Source organism: Stegastes partitus, unplaced genomic scaffold, assembly GCF_000690725.1.
Source record: "Stegastes partitus isolate 25-593 unplaced genomic scaffold, Stegastes_partitus-1.0.2 Scaffold1114, whole genome shotgun sequence".
Taxonomy (NCBI): domain Eukaryota; kingdom Metazoa; phylum Chordata; class Actinopteri; family Pomacentridae; genus Stegastes; species Stegastes partitus.
Genome location: NW_007578845.1, coordinates 170,590 through 193,586, shown reverse-complemented (window position 1 = coordinate 193,586; position 22,997 = coordinate 170,590). Strand labels below are relative to the sequence as shown.

The window sequence follows — 22,997 nt, the reverse complement described above, 5'->3', positions numbered from 1 at the left end:
TGCATTTTTATGGGATGGTTATTTGGTGTTGGGACCTCATGCAGTTGTGGGAATATTATTGCTTTTTAATTTATTTATTTATTTATTTTAATACACTGTAGTAAGAATATTTGTGTAGAATGGATGTACTATGTTAAATGATCTTGCTTTGTAGTTTATCAGCTAACAACACAGCTAGCCACAAACTAACTTGAACAGAACTTATCAATTTAAATAAATACAGCCTATTTTTTTTCTTAAACCAAAGCATGTTATATGAGAACATCATAAAGCTGCAAAAAGATCCAGACAGCAGCTCTAACTCTTTCAATAAGACTGCTGCTTTTTTCTAGCGTAGTTATCAAATGTGGTCGTATTTCACTGCATGTGATTTATGGGCCTTGGGTGCAATTGCTGCACAGATAACCCAAGTGTGGATGTCGTTGTGACTCTGCAGGTGTTGTGCGTGAGGAGTATGAGGTGCAATGCCAACGGTGTGGATGACGGCGACCCCAGCGCACCGCGCACTGAGAAAACCACAGCACATGACTGCATCATGTTCTCGCCTCGTAACGACGCCCAGAGCAGCCAGGTAGCCTGTGCGTGAGTTGACTTGTGTATGTGCGTGTGGAGGTGATACGTCTTTAATATTCTGTGGTACGACAAGCTGTGGCCGGAGGCGTTATTTTTTCAGGTTGTCCCTCTGTGCCACTCTCATAAATGTGATATTTCTTGAACACTTGGTGGGAAATTGCAGTGACTGCTCAACGGTTAAAGACTCTTGGTTACTGATCAGAAAGTAAAAGCTCTGCACCATCAAGCTGCCATTGTTGGGCCTTTGACCAAGGCTCTTAACCAAAAAGGACAAGTGCTAAAACATATTTGTGCCAAATAAAGACTTCTTCTTCTTCTTCTTCTTCTTCTTCTTCTTCTTCTTGGCCACACGAAGCTACTTCAAAAAGTTCTTGGTCTCACCCAGAAACAGGAGGCGTAACTCTCATTTTGGGTTATAACTGTATGTTATAAAGCCTTATATTAGTGTGCACAAAATCTCAGATGTTGGAAGCAATCAAAGAAAAAAGAAGAGGCGAGCTTAGAGCTGTTGTGCTGCAGCTCCAGGATAATGTGTTGGTCCACACAGCACAGGTAGCAGAAGCAGCTTTGAACTGCTGCCTCATGAACCTGACTCATCCGACCCACACCGTCTGTCTTCGATCTGTTTTCCAAACTGAAATTCCACTTGCGTGGTCGCCATTTTCAGGGTGATGATGAAGTCATGCATGCTGTTGAGAAGCATCAGGAGGCTCAAGATGTGACCTTCTTCTGTGATGGGATCGTTAAGCTTGAACATCGGTGGAACAAATGCATTGAAGTTAAAAGGAGACTATGCTGAAAACTAATCCAAGAAAAATCTCTCTCCAGTGATGTTTTAGTGGGGCTGAGAGCTTTCTAAAGCAACCTTGTAGCTCAAGAATTCCTAAGCTAACTATGACAGATTTTCACAAATAGTCCAAGAGGGTAAAGTGATGACAAATTATTTTTTAAAAATGTCAAACATCAAGCGTGTACAGACTTGGATTTAGAAGTAACTCAACTGCTTCCTCGACAGTGACTGTAGCTTGCCGTAAAAATAGGATTTTTTATTTTAAGATTTTTTAAATTTTTTTGTTTTTATAAATGACAGAGGTAAGTCCTTTAAGTGCCTCATTAAGTCAACAGGAAGCATGAGTCGTTTTTGATTCATGCATAATCGGAGATGTGTAGAAGCGCTCGGCTAAAATCAGATCCCTTCAGAAACACACAGACACGTCGCAGCTCCCTGCATCATCAATGAATCACCTCTCTATTAATCAACAGGCAGGTGTGTGTGTTCATGTGTGTGGGAAAACGGCTAATTGATGAAGGATGGCGAAATAATGTAGCCATGGAGGCAATGATTAGAAAAATTCTGAAAGCTGGCGTGAAAGTTATGAAATTAGGTTTAGAGGAGGGCAATCAGGGAAGGAAAAAAAGCAGTGACTCAGTAAGTGCAGCTTCATCGTGTCCAATTAGATAAACTGTACAAGAGCAATGAGGTGCATTAAACCGACAGAGTGGCGCTGATGAGAGTCTCTTAACGCTCCATCAGCCGGTTCAAGGTTATCAGAACTACAACTTTCTCCGTAAGTCTCAGAGTCGGAGCATATCTGTTGGATTCCAAGTACTCAATTATTGATGCATAGATCTCTGGGTATACTGAGAGTATACGTTTTGCTTCAGGCCTGATGTCTTCTTATTTATCCTCCTGAGCCAACAAGTTTGAGAAAACAAAGAAAGCACAGCTGAGAGAGTGGGAAAGGATAATAAAAAAATAAATAGTCAAACTAAGTTAAAGTTGTAATCCATGAGGTTTTAGTCCTGACTGATTTTGTGAGGGGCTGCAAGGTGGCGCAGTTGGTAGCACTGTTGCCTCACAGGAAGAAGATGTGTGCTGGGGGCACCCACCAGTGGGGGCACCGGGATCTTTCTGCGTGGAGTGTGCATGTTCTCCCCGTGCAGTGTGGGTTCTCTCCGGGTTCTCCGGCTTCCTCCCACACAGTCCAAAAACATGTTGAGGTTAATTGGTGATTCTAAATTGTCTGTAGGTGTGAATGTGAGTGTGCTTGGTTGTCTGTCTCTCAGTGTGGCCCTGTGATAGACTGGTGACCTGTCCAGGGTGTCCCCTGCCTTTAAGTCAGCTGGGATAGACTCCAGCCCCCCTGTGACCCTAGTGAGGATTAAACGGTGTATAGATAATGGATGGATGGATGGATGGAGGATTTTGTGAGATCAAAGGGTGACCTCCAAGGCTGAAAAATGAGGCCAATGCTGAAGCACCCAAAACTGCAGTTCTCCAAATGGCCACTTGAGGCTGGCTTTAAAAACAACTCAATCATCATTGACCCAAATGTTAAAATGCTTCATTTCACAACAGAAAAAAAACATATTTACAGCCTGGTACAAAAACAGTTTTGGTCTCTTTAGCTAATTTTCATATTCATGACAGCTGTACAGGGAATTAATTTGTATCAAATTCACCTGTTTAAATTGTATTAAGGCTTGAAGTCATATTTAAGGATGTGCAGGCTTTGAGTGAGAGGTCTCAGCTCTGCTAACACTCCAACTGTTTTCTCATTTCTGAATTATCCAGGAGTTTGGGTGGAGTCAGGAAATGCCAAAAAAATAAAAAATAAAAAATGCAACGACTGAAGCCACTGCTCTGAGCTTCTTTAGGAAGTCTGTAGGTGACGACCTCGAGGGTCCATCTTTATGAAATGGGCAAGACCTGTGTTTGTCACAGTAGCAGCAAGTGCATTTAGTGTAATAACAGTGAGGCTAACAGTAGCTACAAAATGAATTCAGTCCATTTAAAGTATTTTGTCCCATTGGCTGTTTTCCCCTTTTATTGCTTTGCAACAATCGTAGAATCGTAGCCAAATATGCATCTGCTAAATACTATCTTGGATGATGTAAATACTTATGCAATAACTTATCTTACACTTTGTATGTTTAATTAATTGACTTTACCTTGTAGAAATCTGTTTTCACTTTGACACAAAAGAGGCCGTTTTTGGGGGGTAAATTCTACTGACAATGAGTTAGAGCTGAAAAGCAATCAAATGGGAAACTTGAGGTGATTATGTTTTATAGGCACTGAACATATGAACACATCTATACAGAAAGGTAATTATTTCATGTAAATACAGGGAATGACTTGTAGAAAAAAATGTCAGCATAAAAAGTGGGGAAGTTATCCTTACGACTAACTTTTTGTTGTGGTTTAAATTAATTCAGATCGATGTTTTAGAAACACAAAAGGTAGTGGCAGATTGAATTTGGTGCCGAGTGTTGAATCGTGACAATAACGGACAGTTAAATCAGGATTATACTGCCTTGGACACGGGCGGCTGCAGACACCACAGATACACAGTCGTTTTAAATCATTCTATTTTCTAGTCCACTCGGAGAATGTTTCATACGGATCAGTGCCATCATATTCAGAGCATGCACGCCACTGCCCTTGTAGTGAAGCCTGCGCTGACACGAATTTGGGGATGTCTGCAGAGGGGTCCACATGGACTCTTGCAGACGTGAGCAGATGATGAAATTTATATTGTTTGGATGCTGGCTGACTGTTAAGGATGTGAAACGTGCAGCACTGGTTTTAGTCATATATTACATGTGGAGTGTGTTAGAGAGTAATGACGAAAACTGCAGCAAAAGCAGTGTCAGGTAACCCAGAAGTAACACGCCGTTACTGACTTTTTCATCTCTATGAAGATCTCTCCTCAGCCTCCTGGGTCGCCTACCTCTCACACGGCAGCAGACCTTCATCGCTCCTCCCCTACATACCAATTTGCCTCCGCTTGCCCAGGAATCGCATCCAAACCTAACACGGTAACCTCCACGGCGGCCTCCATGGTGACCTCCATGATGACAGCAGCTGAAGCTCCCACCATCACTGCCCTGACCAGCCCCTCCTCCTCCTCTGCAGCTCCAAAGGACCAGTAACAAATGGACGGTGGTTCTCAGATGTTGGAAGAAATGTGAAGATTAGGAAAAATCATAATGAGAGACTATAGAGAGGGAAGCAGAGAGATGGGATTTGCTGAACTTTTCTGTGCGTACAAATGGAAAAATCCATTCTTGGGACTGTTTTTTTTTGTGTTTTTTGACCTGCACACTCATTCTAAATGCATCACAACACTCATGCTCCTTATTGGTTAAACAGCCTCATGAATATTTTTGTTTTTGGAACACCATTTTTCTGACATAAGTGCCTTTTCAGCAGCTCTTGGCAAGCATCTCAACTTTTAAATGAGTGCAGTAACATTACGACCCTCCACTTTGTAAATCTGTGTCATGTAAGAATGTATTTACTTTTGAGGACCAAAAAAAAAAAAAAAAGGGGGGGGGGGGGGGGATGAATCCATTTAGGACTTATTTAAAGTCAGTAGACAAGTTTCCCTGCAGGAACCTAATATTCGACGTTTGTTTTGGCATTATAGGGTTCTTTATTGCAACAGGTGTGAAGTAGTTTCAGATAACAATCTTGCCTACTACAGCTTTAATCAAACAGCAAAATGCAATGATTCAGTTTTGGGGTTTTTTAAAATTTCAATCAACCTCCCATTATTTCTGTTTACTTAGTTAATTTAAAAAGGCTAAATGATGATGAAGCATCTGTACAGCATTGATCCTATTTGTTTACCGTTTGTCATTTGGGTAAAATGTAAATTCAGTAAATGTGATTCTTTGGTGGCTCAATGCCCTTCTGTAACCACATGTCCAGCACTGAACACAAAACCTCTGACCTCTTTGTACATATGCCTCTTACTTTGTGTCCTTATACGCTTGCGTGTCATGTGCGATGTGTGTGCAATGTTCAATTGTGGCTTTTTTTTTTTGCACATAACTGTGTGTTTGTTTTCTTGTTGCAAAAGCTGCTATGCTGCTAAATCCACAGTTTGTGGCAGAATATATTGTTCCCAGTGTTATTGTGCGCTTTGCTCAGTGCCTATTTTACTCTACAGTAGGTGCTACATTCATAGGTGGGAAATGGTGAGAACCCACCTGGAACTTGTGCTGTGTGCAGTGAATTCTTAATTTTGTGTCAACTCTGCAAATGTTATCTCTCTGGGTTTTTCTAAACATCTTCTTTAACTGTCTGAACCCCCAAACCTGCCAACAGGTTTAAAAGGTAGGTTTTAAAACACATACACACACACACACACACATACACACACACACACACACACACACACACACACACACACACAAACATTGGAATTACACTATTTATCAGAGCCAGAAACAGGAAAAATGTGAGATTTTCAACTTTCCAGTCACTGAACTAATATTCCATGATGTATCCTTAACCAAATCTAAGCCTACAATCGTGAAATTTAAGCAAAATCTATTTATTTTAAAAGTCAATTTTAAAACTTTGCCAAAAAATAAATCTAACAAGATTTTGTAAGAAAAAAAAAAAAAACATTCTGTGCACCTTGATGCAACTGTGAAGCCATTAGTGACTCAGCTACAAGACTCAGCTACAACCAACAGCTACATGACAAAAATTCAGGGAATTTTTGGCTGACCTGCAGATTGTGTTTACACAGGGCAAACACAGACAAGTATATAAAAAAAAAAAAGAAAGATGTAAATAGTTAAAAATCTGTAGCGTGTAGAGTCATCATGTTTTCTCCATGACTGGTAACACCCGGGGACATTTGAAAAAATGTTGCACATGATTCCAGGTTTTTTTTTTTGCTTTTTTTTAATTTATTTTTTTAATGTTTGTAAATTTTTGTAAATTCTTTTGTAAAATTCAAACATCATTTATGATTTCTGACAGCATAACTTTGCTATTCTGCACAAATGACATTTTTAAAGTAATCTCTGCCTCTAGTCTTTGTTGTGCTGTTTCCATAGAGGTGCACTACTTTATGTTGCAGTGACAAGTTAGCCTTTAATGAGTAAAAATGTAATCATTTTTTCCCCAGTGTCAGCCACATCAACAACACAGGTAACCTAATTCAATAAAGGAGTAATGAAGCACAGCTTCTCTTTTTGTTGTTTTGTGCAGCTAAAATGTTGCTGTATTATTGTCTATGTATTATTTCAATGTTTTCTGGTGGTCATATGTCAGAATCCAAACAGCCAATGCCTTTGCAAAAGCATTTACCGGTTAAGATTATTCAATAAAATATATATATAACATGGTTTGGATCAATTTATTGCAGTAGCTCATGTTAGAATTATAGAAGGAGTTTAGAAAATCTCATTGACAAATTGTTCTTTTTCAGCCACTTTTCATTTGTGTAGAGAAAGAGAATTCATCAGCAGCATGCAAAAGCAGATTGGATGAATAAATCAAGTGGTGGAAATGACTGTCAGAGACTAATGCAAGCAAAGGCAGAACAAACAAAAAAAATCAAGGCTGTTCATTATAAAGGCTTTTAAATGCAAACACAGCTACTGTGTTGTATATTTTACTGATAATTCTAGTTGTTGAAATGCATCAGTGCTATATGTTTGTTGGGTTTCCTCGGAATAAAAGGGTGTGATGAAAAACAAGACAGACACGTCTGCTTTATGTTTTCACACAGACATCCAGACATCTGAAAACTGTCACTGACAAACTATGGAAATTGACACTTTTTACGCAGGCTGTGAGACAGACGACATTAAATAGAGGCTTGAATTTTTTGATCTCATTAATTAGCACCACTTTCAAGCGGTTGTCGAAGTCTCTCCTTCACGCCCTTACAAAAGACAGCATCTGGTGTTGCCTATAATTGTAACCACACCAGTGATATATGTATATAGATGATGATATAACCTTATATGGTTAATAATCTGGCCACTTCATTAAACATTATTCATGTATTATGCTACTCATTAGAATAAAGTGGTGCTTTCAAGTTTTTGAACCCTTTCCCTTGTCTCTGCTTAATTACACCAGACAACATCATTACATTTTCATGTAAGTCTAAAAAATAGGTTAAAAATATTAAAGAAAAATATTTTCTATCCTAATTCTAAATGTTTCCAGTGACTGTTGATCAGTATTGCACATCAACTTAAAGGTATTTTAGTCAATTAATCTGTACAGAACAGCTTCAACTCCGGGATGTTGGTGGGTTTCCTCACAGGAGCAGCTCACTTCAGCTCCTTACACAACATGTCAATTGGATAAAGATCAGGACTTTTACGTAGCTGTGGCAAAACATGAACCATTTTTAGGTAGAACTTCATGTTCACAGGCTGCAATGTGGCGCAGTTGGTAGCACTGTTGCCTCGCAGCAAGAAGATTGCCGGTTTGCGTCCCGGTGAGGGCACTGGGATCTTTCTGCATGGAGTTTGCATGTTCTCCTGTGCAGCGTGGGTTCTCTCCGGGTTCTCCAGCTTCCTCCCACACTAATGGGTGGATGGAACTTCATGTTTGCTTAGAGGTGTTATCTTGCGCGCAACCAATTTTCTCACAAGATTTAATTCACGGTCAGATGTCCTGACATTTATGTTTAAAATTCCCTGGTATTATTCAGAACAAATATTTCTAGTAATGATGGAGCCAAACAGGACAAATCCATGATAATACCACCACCATGCTTCACAGACGCGATAAGGTTCTTATGCCATTCTCCAATACTTCTCATTTAAACCGAAATGTCTGTTTTGGTCTCATCCTTTCACAAAATGTTTTCCAACAGTCTTCTGGCCTATTCAACATTATCTTTAGCAAACTAAAGAAGGAGAGTACAACACCGTGGCTGTTGAGTGTTCGCCTACTGGTGGACGAATGTTAGCATTAGCCAATGTGGGAGAGGCCATGAGTTCCCTTGTGGCTTTGTGGACTGCTACAGGCCTTGTTGTTGAAGCAACCTCCACTACTGGTGAAGATAAGGGTCTTGAATTTCCTTAATTTGTGGATTGGAGGAGCACAAACTCTTTAGAGATGGTTGTGCAATCTCTTACAGTCTGATTAGCACCAGCAGCACTTTTTCTGGAGTGATCAGAAATCTCTTGTGTTTGTGCCATGGTGCCCTTCGATTGACATTTGTTGTGAAGACCAGACTTTGATTGATTACCATTCTTTAAATGCAGCAGGGTGCTCCTTAAACCTGATTGCTATCACACTGATTGCAAACATCGTACTGTACTGTAATTCTACCTTTGAAGTAGCTGCTAATAATATATATATACACACATGGACAAAACTGTTGGTACCCCTCAGTTAGTGAAAGAAAAACCCACAATGGTCACAGAAATAACTTGAATCTGACAAAAGCAATAATAAATAAATATTCTGTGAAAATTAACCAGTGAAAATATGCTATGCTTCATTTTTGCATCTGTGAACATAGAGCTGATGTGCCTTGCCAAAAAGTTCCAGTTTTGTCTCATCCGTCCATAAGACATTCTCCCAGAAGCTTTGTGTCTTGTCAACATGCAGTTTGTCAAATTCCAGTCTGGCTTTTTTATCATTTGTTTTCAACAATGATGTCCTCCTTGGTCGTCTCCCATGAAGTCCACTTTGGCTCAAACAACAATGGATGGTTCGATCTGACTCTGATGTACCTTTTCCTTGGAGTTCACCTTCAGTGTCTTTAGAGGTTGTTCTGGGCTCTTTTGTTACCATTCATATTATCCGTCTCTTCAATTTGTCATCAATTTTCCTCCCGCGGCCACGTCCAGGGAGGTTGGCTCAAGTCCCATGGATCTTAAATTTCTGAATAATATGTGCAACTGTAGTCACAGGAACATCAAGCTGCTTGGAGATGATCTTATAGCCTTTACCTTTAACATGCTTGTCTATAATATTTTTCTAATCTCCTGAGACAACTCTCTCCTTGGCTTCCTCTGGTCCATGTTTAGTGTGGTACACACCATGTCACCAAACAGCACAGTGACTACTTGTAACCCTATAAATAGGCCGACTGACTGATTACAAGTTTGCAGACACCTGTGATGCTGATCAGAGGACACACCTTGATTGAACATGTCCCTATGGTCACATTATTTTCAGTCTTTTCTAGGGGTACCATCATTTTTGTCCAGGCCTGTTTCATGAGTTTATTTTTTTAAATAATTCTGTTGAACCACAGTTCAAAAGCAATGTCTTTTTTTGCTTAATTTTCATTTAATTTTTATTTATTACTTTTGTCACATTCAAGTTATTTCTGTGACCATTGTGGATTTTTCTTTCATTAACCAAGGGGCACCGACAATTTTGTCCATGTGTGCCGCTCACAGAGTAACGCTGGATCTTTTTTCTTAATAAATAAATCACCAAATCTAGTACAGTTTCCTCACTTAATTTAATTGGGTCCTTATGATCCACTTTTGGGAGTTGTGTGAAAATCTGAGAAAATTGTAGGTCATATTTATGAAGAAATAAAGAAAAAATAGGGTTTAAAAGCTTTCAAGCATCGATGTAAATGACAGTTACAGATTCACTTTCGGCTCAATTAAGCTCTCTCATTTAAATGATGTGTGTCTTTACGACACATGCTATACAAATAAAGATTGTTGATTGATGTTTAAAGACCCAAGACATATTTCTTCATTAGTTTACGATGATCAGTAAGGTTCCAGGTGAACACGAATATTTCTGCCAAAATGAGAACAAGTTAGATTTTAGTATTTCTGTACAGTTGGTGGATTGTTTGCTCATGTTCCCAGCACTCAGTCAAATGCAATTAAAACCACAGCTGTAAAGTCCTGATGGAGCAGAACTGATTCCTTGTGTTACAGTCTCGATCAATTTAAACAGGAATTGATCATCTGTAGACGACTGGAGGGAGACCAATAAAGTAAAAATAATAATAAAAAAAAAAGAAAAAAAGGGCCAAATACTAGATATCAAAGACTATCTTTGTTATACAAGCTTCAAGACAAACCAGTATGTCAGCTCTGAGATTAGAATATTTCATCAAAGAAGGTCAAGGGAAAGGGCAAACCTTAGTGTGTTGGCTCGTGTTGCAGCAACATTTTAACTTCAATAATTTAACTCATACAAGAGGAATGACAGATTTTATATCGTTACACCGCCTGTGTCTCGGTATGTGTGTCTTTAGAGATAACCCATCTTTTTAATGACCACAGACTAAATGTCAAGTTTACTCATCTTCACTATAACCTCTACCATAGCAACACAGGGAAATGTTCACATTCCTAATTGCATAATTTTCTAAATTATTTATCATTATATTTAGTTCACGAACGCTGACACACAGTGACACACACACATAGACGTGCGTAAGTTCAGAGCAGTGCATAGATTTCTCATTTGCGTACACTTCATTATCTCAAACACACAGCTGTGAGAAGAAAGCGACGAGGGGAAGACGAGCAGTGGGGAAACAATCTTTATTCATAAAGCCAGCATCAAGCAAATGTGTGAAATGTCTTATTCTTTGTGAGCACCTGTGCTAAGAATAAGTCTCGGTTGATTAATTCATCTGTCAGCAGGATTTCTCACAAAGCTGGCAGTAAATTTGCATGAAATTTGGTGGGCTCAGATTTTTGTGCGTCTGTTTTATCTGCATCTTTGTGGGCTCCCGTTTCAAAGAGATGAAGCTGAATCCGAGTCAACCGATAAGCATCTGACATTTGGCTACTTTCAGCTTGTTAACTTCCAAAAAACTCCGAACATTTCTGTTTGAGGAAAAAATGTCTTCAACACTTTAAAAATCAACGTGGTCTTACTCTGCAAAAGGATTGTGTGGTTATAATATGCCTGTGACTGTAAAAATTTGTAAGGATGAGGACATAGAGACACACAAAGGATATCCTTAAGGAGGTTGTTGCATTTATCTGTCTTTTTTTGTTTCTCCTTCCAGGTTGCAAGGCCGCAAAAAAAAAAAAAAAGTCTACCAATAACCTTCTGTTGCGGCGTATCACCCCAATTAACACTTAAGAGACAAAATCTTTTTATTTTTATTTAGAAGTCCTCTTATGTTACTCACATCAATTAGATGCTACTTTCCACAAACCCAGAGCACTTTAATTATGTTTTTATAAATGCACATCTGAATCAGTAAATTGCAGGTCTGAACTGATGAATCACTCTCATCCCATAAACTACAAACATTAAATCTCAAAAGGAAATGCAGATGTCCCGTCGTGCTAATTGTGGGATGTAACTCACTGTTCCACATTTGTACCCGATCGTTCACTCTGTGTCCTTTATGCCTCTTAGATTGACTGACACAGCAGCCGGCCGAGTGGCCATCAAAGCTCATCATGCGCTCCCCTGCAGAAAGCCTTGAGGTTAATCACCTGGGAGTCCCTCGGTATACCTGTCTACGGATCCATAGGCTGACTGGCTGCTCCACTGAGTGACACACAATCGAAAGAATCACAATTAGACCCCGCTTTTATTATCCTATAGAAGGACAATGAAAAAAAGCTAAGGGAAAGATTAATGGGTTGCAATGAAATCAGAACATATGCAATTGTAGAAAATGATATGCAAATGTATCTTTTGAACTTATAGCCCCTATTGTAGAATAGAGATAGTATCTTTAACCCCTTTGATCCCCTTCCCTAGCGATCAAGCTTGCAAGTAAAGGAGAAGTAAGAAAAGAAACAGCCACATGATCACTTCTGAAGCAAAGTTGATCTTGGTTGTATTTAAAGTAGGGGATGAGTAAGAATGAAATGGCATACTTTATACACAAAGGAGGACCTGAGGGTGGAGGATGCTACTCAAACAAAAGAAATATAAACAAAAATGTGGACTAGAAGTTAGAATTAAAATGTTAGAATAAAACAAAGTCTCAAAATGAAATCATGCTCAGCCTTATCTACACTATCCAAAAATCAAAAGATACAAATGTCTGTCCCTATCTAGTTTGACACTTTAAAATACAAATTCTTTCAAATGAAAAAAAATTAGAAAACTAGCCCAGCCTCCTGCCAGAAGGTGAGTGTCTAGTGTAGTAAACAAAGAGATACGTGTGCAAACTACCACACACACCAGAGGACTGTACCACAAAGCCAGGGTTGTGCAACTCGACTAGACCTACAACTCCAGTCAGAGATAATGTTTATCATGACTTTGTTATCAACATTCTTCATTAACTCAGGCTTTCTTCTTTAGACTTATAACTCAGACTCCATTCACAAAAAAAGTGGGCACTTAATGAGTCATGAGAATCTTCTTCTGCACAAAACAGACTGATCATGTACCACCTACTTCAGTCAACAGATTGTTATAATGATCGCAAGTCTAAATTCAAGTTGTAGCACCTCATATATAAGCTACAGCAAAGTGGCTCAATGTGATTATGTATGCAACATATAGATGTATGCACACACACACAAATTGCAAGTCTTGCACTATGTAATGCACACTTCAAAATGTCTTTACTTCTCACTATTAATTACTTTTTTTTTTTTATCATGTCTTATTGTTATTGCACAGCCTTGTGGAACAGTCACTTTGCATTTCATTGCCTGTACTGCACAGGCATGTGACAAATGAAACCTCTTGAGAGTTATAAGGGATATAAAAAGAGATTACAGGTTAGCTGTGCAGCACAAGTTACCATGGTGATCGAGCCAGGTTAAAAGATAGCCACCTTTGAGACACTGAAAACTCTTGAAGCTCAACATTCCTCGCTAACCCTTTAATCGTGCTTCGAAGTCCAGCCTCCAGCTGTGGTCTCATGACAGACGAAATGCTGCTCGGTGTGGCTGGATTGGACCTCAGGATTGATGCTGGTCCAATCAAGAGGAGAGAAAGAAGCGGGTGCAGACTGTCCGAGCACAGCCACCGCTTGCACATGAAAATTTGTTTACAAATCCAGAACAGTTAAGACACACCAGTTAGGAAAAGAAGTGCAATGGCTCAGGCCTGTAAAGAAGAGAAAATGTGACAATGTAGTCCCATAACAGTACACCACAACGTTCTCACGCTAAACAATCCCCTGAGCAGAAGTAAATGAAGATTTTGTCAATGATAAACCTTAGCACACTGATGCCAGCTCTTTTGCTTCTCTCGTCTCTTCAGTATTTTTTGTCAAGCTGTTTCTGAACAGCTCGCAATGCTCACACACTGCTTTGTTTATTGTATGTGGTGAAGCTTGCCAAGTCAGTGGGTTCACAGAGTTGCATATTGTCAAGTAAAAATGAATTTTCTTCTTACTATCATCACACAGTGCAGGGTTCTTGCTCTGCTGGCCATGTCAGAGCAAAAGGGCTGCCCTGTTGCCGCTTCCTGAGTTGTTGTGCACGCTTGGTTTGCTTGACCTTTAGCTGCGCTTTTTTTTTTTTTTTTTTATGAACAAACAAACTTAGACACCCACACGAACACGCAGGCATGCACACACAAAGCAGGAAAGCGAGGCAACACACTGAAGAGCTCCTTTTCACACAAATGACAGATACTTCTGCATCTGTTGTTGAGCTCCATGAGGATGTGATATGTGGTGACAGACAGCAAGAACATATGAGAGAGACATTAAGACTGCATTTCATAAAAGATTAAAAGACGGCATATAGGAGTTTCAACAGAAACAGCAGTCAGAGGAATCTACAGTGTATAAGATGTGCTATGTGTGGAGGAGACAGACTGAGACAAAGAAGTGATGCAGTTTCTCCTTTGTTCTTCCATCTGATAAGCTATTGATTTGAGCATTATCAGCCGGCAAACGCAGTGCAGACACACATACACGACAAAGCATAAACACAGGGGAGCAGGTGGAAGCTTGCAGTATTCAAGACGCTTTGGCAACCACTGCTGTTACTCTGCTCCTGATTTTAACTCCCCGTTTACTCTTCCTTTTATGTTTTCAGTTTTATCTGGAAGATTTCGCTCCATAACCTTCCCAGAACAAACATCTGTTGTATCGCTCTCCAGCCTCTCCCTACTCCTCTTTATAGCCCTTAATTCAAAGCTTTGTCAGCTTTCCAGCTCACATTGATCAGCCTGTCTTAAGCTATTTGCTTTTTCCTTTCTACATTTCCTGTGTTATCCACCTCTTCACTTGGCAGTCATATTCATGCAGGGCAGGTATCCTGCCGCTGAAAAAACAATCATAAAAAACTGTGTGCAGAGAGGGACACCAAGGGCTTAGAGAGTGTACTGATGTCAGGGTTGAAACAAAGGGGGAGGGATTAATGAGTCATCTCCTTCGAGGCCTAATTTCTCTGTGCTACAAGTAGCACATCCTCTGTAGTTCACCGCCTTGTCAATCAATAACACATCATTTTTATGATGGAGCACCGCCAGTGCACGACAGTAAAACATTAAACTGATGATATAACAAAGAGGAGAGATGCATCTCTTGGTTTCATCAGAACACACTGAGAACATATGTGATGGACAGACTGCAGTGCAATTGTCACTCTGTTCCATCCAGCTATTGTTGAACATTGAGGCAATATTTGTTTCAGCAGAACCCCTGTGAACTGGGGATTCACACAGGGGTGAAGTAGATCTATCTGAATACGTAGGAAAAGCATTCACTCCCGTTGGAAGTTTTCCCTTTTTAAACATTGATTCATGGCTACTTTAATTTGGCTTTTAAGACAGGAGTTTACAAAAAAGACTTGAAAAGGAAAAAGATTTCAAAAGGAAACTAATTTTCACTAAGTGATGCCAATTAAATAAAAATACAAAATGTAAAATATGTGAGTGCATCATTATTCACCCACTTAAAAGTGACTCACCTAATTCAACAGGTGCAGCCAACTGGTGCTCAAAGTCAAACAATTATTGAAATGGAGATCATCTGAGTGCATTGCCTGTGTCTCAGATGACTGTAGTATAAAGACATGTGCAAAACAAAGAATGATCCAAGTAACTCCATGAAAGGTTATTGACCAGCATAAGTCAAGGGATGGATAAGAAAATGTCCATGTCACTGAATATCCACTGGAGTACAGTTAAATCCATAATCAATGAATGGAAGGAATATGGTGCATGCATAAGTTTGGGTGACTGTGCAGGAAAAAGCTAGTGAGGGAGGCCACCAAGACACAAGACACCTACGACTGTTGATGAGAGTGACTGTGCATACAACAACTGCTGTCTCCTTTACCAGTCAAAGCTGTATAGGAGATTGGCAAAGAAACAGCCATTGTAAAAAAGCAAACAAACAAAAAAATCCCCCTCATTTTAAATCTCTACTACAGTCGACCAGAAGTCATGTGGGAGACTCTGAAGTTATCTCAAAGAAGGTTCTTTGTCCTGATAAGACCAAAATTTTGCTTTTTGGCCCTCAGACTAACCACTATGTGGCAAAAACCAAACATTACACATCATCACAAACACCATCCCCACAGTGAAGCATGGTGGTGGCAGCATCATGATGTTTGAGATGCATCTCAGCAGCAGACTTTGGAAAGCTTGTAAAGGTTGAGGGTAAAATGAATGCAGCAGCGTGCAGCGAAATCCTGGGAGACGACTTGATACAGTCTGCAAGACAACTGCCATTCAGGAGAAGATTTGTTTTCCAGTAAAACAGTGAAGCACGCAGCCAAAGCTACAAGAAATAGTTTAAAGACAACAAGATGGATGTTCTGGAGTGGTCAAGTCAGATGGCAGACTTCAATCCCATGTAGAATGTGTGGCTAAACTTAAAAAGAGCCATTTACTCACGAGCTGGCTGGATACAAGATAAGAAGACTATCCGACTTGCTTGGTCCAACCGTAATGTCTCACATTCATCTCATAAAATATTTTTAAATAACAACAATTACAACCCTATTATTCATAGTCCAAATCATATTCTGTTTAAGCTTAAGCTCTATCCTTTACATTGCCAGTATCTGCAAATCTGCCCAGTACACCTGCAACTATTCATTGAGTCTTTGGTTTAGGCTGAATACAATTACGGAGCTGTACATTTGGGGTACGTTTGTATTGATTCAGCAGCTTCCTGTTTATGTTGATACCTCTAGACTAGACACTTTGTGAAGACTCATCTTCACATGTTTTTGACTGCAGCACCAGACCAGCTGGACAAGTGTCTGAGGGCTTTTTATAGCAGAAAGACACGCAACTTTTTGTGATAAATGTCACCAAATAGGGTCGGGTTTACTTTACAGTGATGTCTTATCCCCCAAATTGCAAGAATTGTAGGATACAACATTCTTTCTTTTCAAGGACTCCAAATAAGACCACATCCACTCTTGGTTACATTGAGTGCATCTTAAAGCTCCAGAGAGCACACAGCCTCACCTCCTGTCCTATTGTCTCCTTTGTGCAAAGAAACTTATTCTCATGGACAAAGAATGTACTGACCTTTAAAACCCTGAATAACAACAGTGATTGATACGCTGCACCTGGAGAGAATCTGACATATTCTTAGTGACAGACTGGAAGAATTTGAAAGGAGTTGTAGAGCAATGATCTGTTACATGGAAGGGACGAAAAGTCAAGATGCACCTCCACTGCTCGGGGATGTTCAGAAGAAGATGTACTACTTGCACATTATTTATGATACTTGACTTTTAGGTTTCGTGGTGCTGTGCTCGGGGTTTTCTTGTCGACTTGTTCTGCTGTGTTTTTTTATCCCCTCGTCTGCGTTGTCTGCCTTGTTGCTCTAAACACATTTGAGAGAGATTCGTTATGTGACAGTCATTTTTAATAATTAGAATATTGTATTTGCTAATGTTTGCTTTTTCAGGCCTTAGAAAAAAACAAAACAAAACACACCATTTCCTATAAACCCTCAGCCATCTATCCATCCACTATCTATACACCGCTTCTATTCTATATAAATTCTACATCTGAGAACTGATGATTTCTCCGGTTTGTTCTTGGGCTTCCAACTACAGAATCAGGTCCAGCAGTATATAATATAAAAGTTATAGATATAGACAAAACAAAGTTACAGNTGCACGGGGAGAACATGCAAACTCCACGCAGAAAGATTCCGGTGCCCCCACCGGGACGCGAACCGGCGACCTTCTTGCTGCGCCACCCTGCAGCCCACCCTCAGCCTGCGTAGGTTAAATATAACAGTTTAACAATGGAGGCAAATGAAGGGCTGCAGCAAGTTTAGACATATTTTCTAAGAGCAATGATTTCAGAATGTTGGTTTGGTATTGTTAGAATTAATTACGTTTTGAGCTATTGTGTATTCTGAATCTGTATTTCTCCACTGAACCTATGATCCTGTTTTACTTTTTTCTACTGAGCACAATGCACGTCCTTGCAGATAACATGGCCGGTGAGAGCCAGTTCACAGACTGGGAGACAGTGGAAACTCCTCTATTCTGTCAGTTGCTTTAGATACACGCCTTTTGGACGACACACACACACACACACACTTACACACACACACACCTACACACACACGTTGTATTCGATCCAAGCAGTTTTTGTTTACATTTCAGTGAACTTCCACGTGAACAGTGGTTAGCCTGTTCATGTCACAGTAACTGGCCAATTAAACTCGGTAGCGTACAAGTTCAACCTCTGACTGTACTGTACTGTACGGGGCAGTCCCAGCCAAAGAAGATATCTATAACCTGAACTCGAAAAAAACTCAGTTCAGCTGGACATGAGATTCCTCTCTGTCCCTCTGAATCCAGTGCTGCCTCACTTTACCTGTGACCTAAATAAATTCTACATCTGAGACCTGAAGATTTCTCCGGTTTGTTCTTGGGCTTCCAACTACAGAATCAGGTCCAGCAGTATATAATATAAAAGTTATAGATATAGACAAAACAAAGTTACAGGGAAGCAGGCCTCTGCTCTGTTGTGTCTGTAAGCATGTAGTTTTTTCTGCACTCACAAAAGGTGCCTTACCTAGTAAGTGTTATCATGGATGCTTATGCTGTGTTCACACCAGACTCCAGTCAAATCATTCGCGCCAATGATTTACATGTAAAGTCAATGTGAAAACGTGATTAGACTAAACGAGCGGTGCGAATCGTGCAATAAGTGCGGCGGGAATGATATGAATTGAGTGAGTCATTCGCGTGAATGACACGATTCTCACTGCGCTAAACGCACGAATGACCACAGCTCAGGGAATTCCTCCACCTTCTCCAGGAACTGCACTTGGATGACGGCCACTTCCAGCGCTGTTTTCGGCTGATCCAGACCCAGTTTGACTACCTGTTGGAGAGGATGGGTACCAGGATATCCCTCCAGGATACCAACTACAGGCGCTCACTGGGATAGAGCAATGTTTTTTCCTCACCACATACAATAACACAGACAAGCGGCCGCCAGCAGGAGTACATTGATCACAGCCATGAGGAGCCAGCGGAAGTTTATCCCGGTAGCATTGCGATAGCTGGCAACTCTGCTCGGTATCTTGCTAAGTTGAAGAGTGTCATTCTTGTATGTGGACTGGAGGAGAGGGACAGCCAGTCTGCTGAGCACTGAGATCTGACTTGGCCAGTAATGTGGCTACTTATCTTCTGGGGTGAATAAATCAATCAATATTCACAGTGTAGTTGCAAAAATTGAATGAGTCATGTTCTTGACATCACCAGAAAATCTCAATGTTGATTGGCCATCGCGATGCGAAAGATCGCTAAAGTTCAGTTTTTTCAACTTGTGCGTCAAACGCGAATTTGCGTCATTTGCGCATTTAATGCGAGGAGAATGCGTCATTTGCGCGAATTACTTGCTCAATTTGCATCATTTGGGCTGCACTAATCGCGCGAATCGCACAGTGGGACGTTTACTTGCTTCTAATCGTGACTTCACATTGACTTTACATGTAAATCATTCCCGCAAATGATTTTACTTGCCTCTGGTGTGAACACAGCACTGGAATATGAAACAGAACTTCAATTCATGACTGTCATTTAAAGAGCCCATGTGACATTTTGTGGAATTTCTTGTTCTTTTAATGTGATTTCTTCCACTTGTATATGTAACCAGCCTGCAAACTTACAAAGCTGAAAGCTCACGCTCAAGGAAATGATTCTCTCCCAGAGAAAACACTGGTCCTTAGCTTCACAAAATGCCTTGTTTTAATCCCAGGCTTTTTTTGGTTAGTTATATCACCATGTAACACATTTGCAAAACGCCTTCCTAGTGACTAGCTAACACGGTCTTAAACAAAGAACAAGCAGCTTTCTTACAATCCACAGTCCACCAGAGCTACTTCAGCTATGGGTATCTCCCTACACCCACAGATCTGGGGTTATGGGAAGTTGCCAACATTTCCTCACTTTTATCAGGGCTGCTGATCAATCTGAGCACATCGGGAATTTCAGACAGAAGGTAAGACGATGGGCCACTGCAATGTGAATTATAAGAGACAAAGTGTTTTTCCAACATGAAGGCATATAAACATTTTTTAGTAGACTCTAAAAATACAATTAGAAAACCATAAATGTATCACAATACGGGCTATTTTATTACAGCAACCCTGAGAAGCTGTGACAGATGAGCCCACTGTCCAGTAAAATACATTCTTACTGTTCGATCTGTCCCATTAGCTGCTTCTAACCAGCTTACACTGGTACAGGTTGCACTGGTTGAAACCTTTAAAGCTGTAGAATTTGCGTAAGAGAAAATGAAGGACTCGAGAGCAGACAAGCACCAAGGTGACGGCGCAAGAGACCAAAAGATGCAAAGTAGATATGAGTGATTTCTTGTTTGCACTTGCTTACAGTGGCATTTGCAGTCCTATTATAAGAATAGTCTGGTGTCTGGTGGAGGTGCGATAGACTCGATCTGAAGCCTCGGCAGAAATCCCGCCTATGTGTGTCTCCAGGCAGAATTGCATCTTTGTTTGCTTAAAAGCTGGCGACCTCCCGGCGAGATTATGAGTTTTTTGGGGCTAGACAGCGAAGGTCTCCCCAGGGGATGAAATGAGGAGCAGGGGTGATGCAATATGAAAGGCCACGCTGTTGGCGGTCTGCATTTATCACAGCTTCGCAGCACCAGTTCCCCTCTCTCTCTTCCCAGCCTCCTCTTAACACTCCACTGGTCCTTTCTCATCTCTTCACCAGTCCTCTCCACTGTACTCAGCATCATGCCAGTGCTCTTTTCCTCCTCTTTCCTGACCTCATTCTCTGACAAGAGAATGAACAGTCCATTTCCAATAATGATTACCTCAATCAAAGCCTAACAGTGTGTCAGCACAGATAAGCTCATACTGGGCTGAAAACATATTTAAAAATTATTTAAATTATATGCCTTCATGGAAAGGCTTATAGGAGAGAGAAAAAAAGAAGCACTACTGGCAATGTCATTATCCTCTTACAGAGTGTAAGCATATTATACTTAAGTCAAAATAAAGGATTGTAGGTGCTTAGAGAAAAATAGCCTGTTGATAGTGATAATGTCACAGCAAAATATTTTTTATTTTATTTTGGACTGCACCCATTTGGTTCTGCTCTTTTATACAACAACCTTTTACCTATGTGTAAGACATTTTTCTCTTCAGTTGCATTAAACTCGAAAAGATGAGGATGGTCTCATAATGGAGGACTAGACTACGACATGCTCAGTTCAGTTACTGCTTTTGAATGGTAACAGTGCAACATGGTATTCCCTCCGAAATCCAAGATGGCTGCAGTACATCACGGTTTGTCTGATTGACAGACATCAACAATGTGTGCTCACTCAGCCTACTTTACTTTCTTTCTCTTACAATTGGTTGTATTTATTTATTTTTACTTTTCCGATATCGGATACCTAACATTGGTGGGTTTGTCTGACTGCTAAAGTGAGGCCTATCATTCGGACACAGCTCACTTTTACACTATTATTCCTCACAACTTCATTCAGACACACCTGAAACAGGTACATACACACAAGAAAGGACAGTACATCAAGTAATACAATGCACTAATAGACAAGAGACTAAGGCCCCGTTTACACGTAGCAAAAATGGTGATAGTTGAATGCTTTTGGCCCTTTGGTTTACACGTAAACGAAGCTACAAGTCACCGAAAATGATCATATCTGAAAACTCCAGCCGTTTGCATGTAGACAGGACGGGACGGAGTTTGACGCCACAGTATGCGACAAAAGCGTCATCAGCGTCATATGTGTGTGACCCATGTTTACAGTTTGGCTACATCCATATACTTGAACTGACATGTTTCCCAGTTAATATTTTCAATAGTTTTACTTGTTTTGTACTCAAACACCACATTGCGGAGTTGCTCCACTTCTCTCTGTCCATACAAACGACCCTCGTGCCATTATCGTTGAAGTAACAAGAAATTTTCATTGTTGTGTTTTTTTTTCCAGGATTGTGATTAGATAGTATGGCTTTATGCTTCTCATTACACTGCCCCCTGTAGGTTCGGCATGCTCATAGCAGCTCTTAATGACGTGACTATGCGGGTTTGTGTAAATGAAGATTTTTTTTTAAAACGATCTGGTGTGAACAATGTTAATTTTGAAAACGTAGATCTGTTTTTGTGAATACCCAGCTATGTGTAAATGTGGCCTAAATCTAAAACTGCCATGAAATAAATGATTGAACGGCAGCTCATAAACAGTGACCAACAATTCATCTGTATGATGTTAAGAAAAGTCGATTCTGTCTCCATGTCAGGGATAATTTTAACAAATTGGAGTTGCTACTGTTCCACCTGCAGAAATGTGAAAATTTCGAGATGCTCCCAAGGATCCTGCTGCTGTCTGATACTGCTGGTATTTAGTGAACTAAGATGAAAAACTCCTACAAACAGCTGGAAGCAACAAACCAAACGTTAGCTGGTTTACATTTGTTGATAAATCTCAATCCGACCTGTCGATGTTGTCTTCATGACAATGACGGTTTACTTTTATGGACATTTTAGTTTCAAAGGATGTGAAACTGCAGAGCAAAGTGAATAAGGCAGGCTGTCCGTTTTTGGACCAGCATCGGTGCTGAAATGTGGAAAAACTCCTTCATAATCATTTCAAATGATGAACAAGCAGTTCAGATTTGTGCCGTGTTGAAAGCGATATGGAGAAGTGACTAGGTTCGACCTTGTAAGCTTGCCATCTTAAATTTTACAAAAGCACAACCTGGGTACTCATTCAGACATCAAGCAGACATGTTCAGATGCTGGCAGATTAATGGAAAGGCATGGAAGTCTAAAAAAAGGGGGTTCATGTGTCAAATAAGCTACAAACATTGTTCATCCGACATGAACATAAAACAACTTTAACCCCTTCTGCCCCAGGGCCGGATGTCTTTACTAAAACACAATAAGCACCTTTTTTTTTTTTAAGGTTTTATCTAATTTTCTAAAGAGGCTGCCTGGTACTGCTGCAGCTAAAATAAATGTAGCATTGCTGAATTATATTTGTGTTTCATGAGATTTTGTAGTGCTACAGCTGATAATTTTTAGAACAGACTAAATAACATTCGTGTCACTGATGTGTTGCTATACTGATGGTATTTACTCTGTAATTTATGGCTGTTTTTTGATTAGGTGCAAGTAGAAATATTAGCTTTTGCACAAGATTGACAGATGTCACTTTGGGACTGACTGGGACACCAATAGGGACTGAGAGACTTGTTGTTTAAAATTCTCCCAAGGGTTTCTCATCATTACAGCCTGAAGCT

At 40.1% G+C, this 22,997-nt stretch overlaps 1 protein-coding gene across 1 annotated transcript in view; it reads left to right on the top strand.

The window, feature by feature from the left end:
• LOC103368032 (somatostatin-like receptor F_48D10.1) overlaps window positions 1-4,509 on the top strand; it is a 12,040-nt gene extending 7,531 nt beyond the window's left edge. Inside the window, exons 4-5 of the mRNA XM_008296265.1 lie at window positions 437-571; window positions 4,279-4,509. Coding sequence (XP_008294487.1) covers window positions 437-571; window positions 4,279-4,509 — 366 coding nt within the window. The remainder of the gene's footprint in view (window positions 1-436; window positions 572-4,278) is intronic.
• The last annotated feature ends 18,488 nt before the right edge of the window (window positions 4,510-22,997 follow it).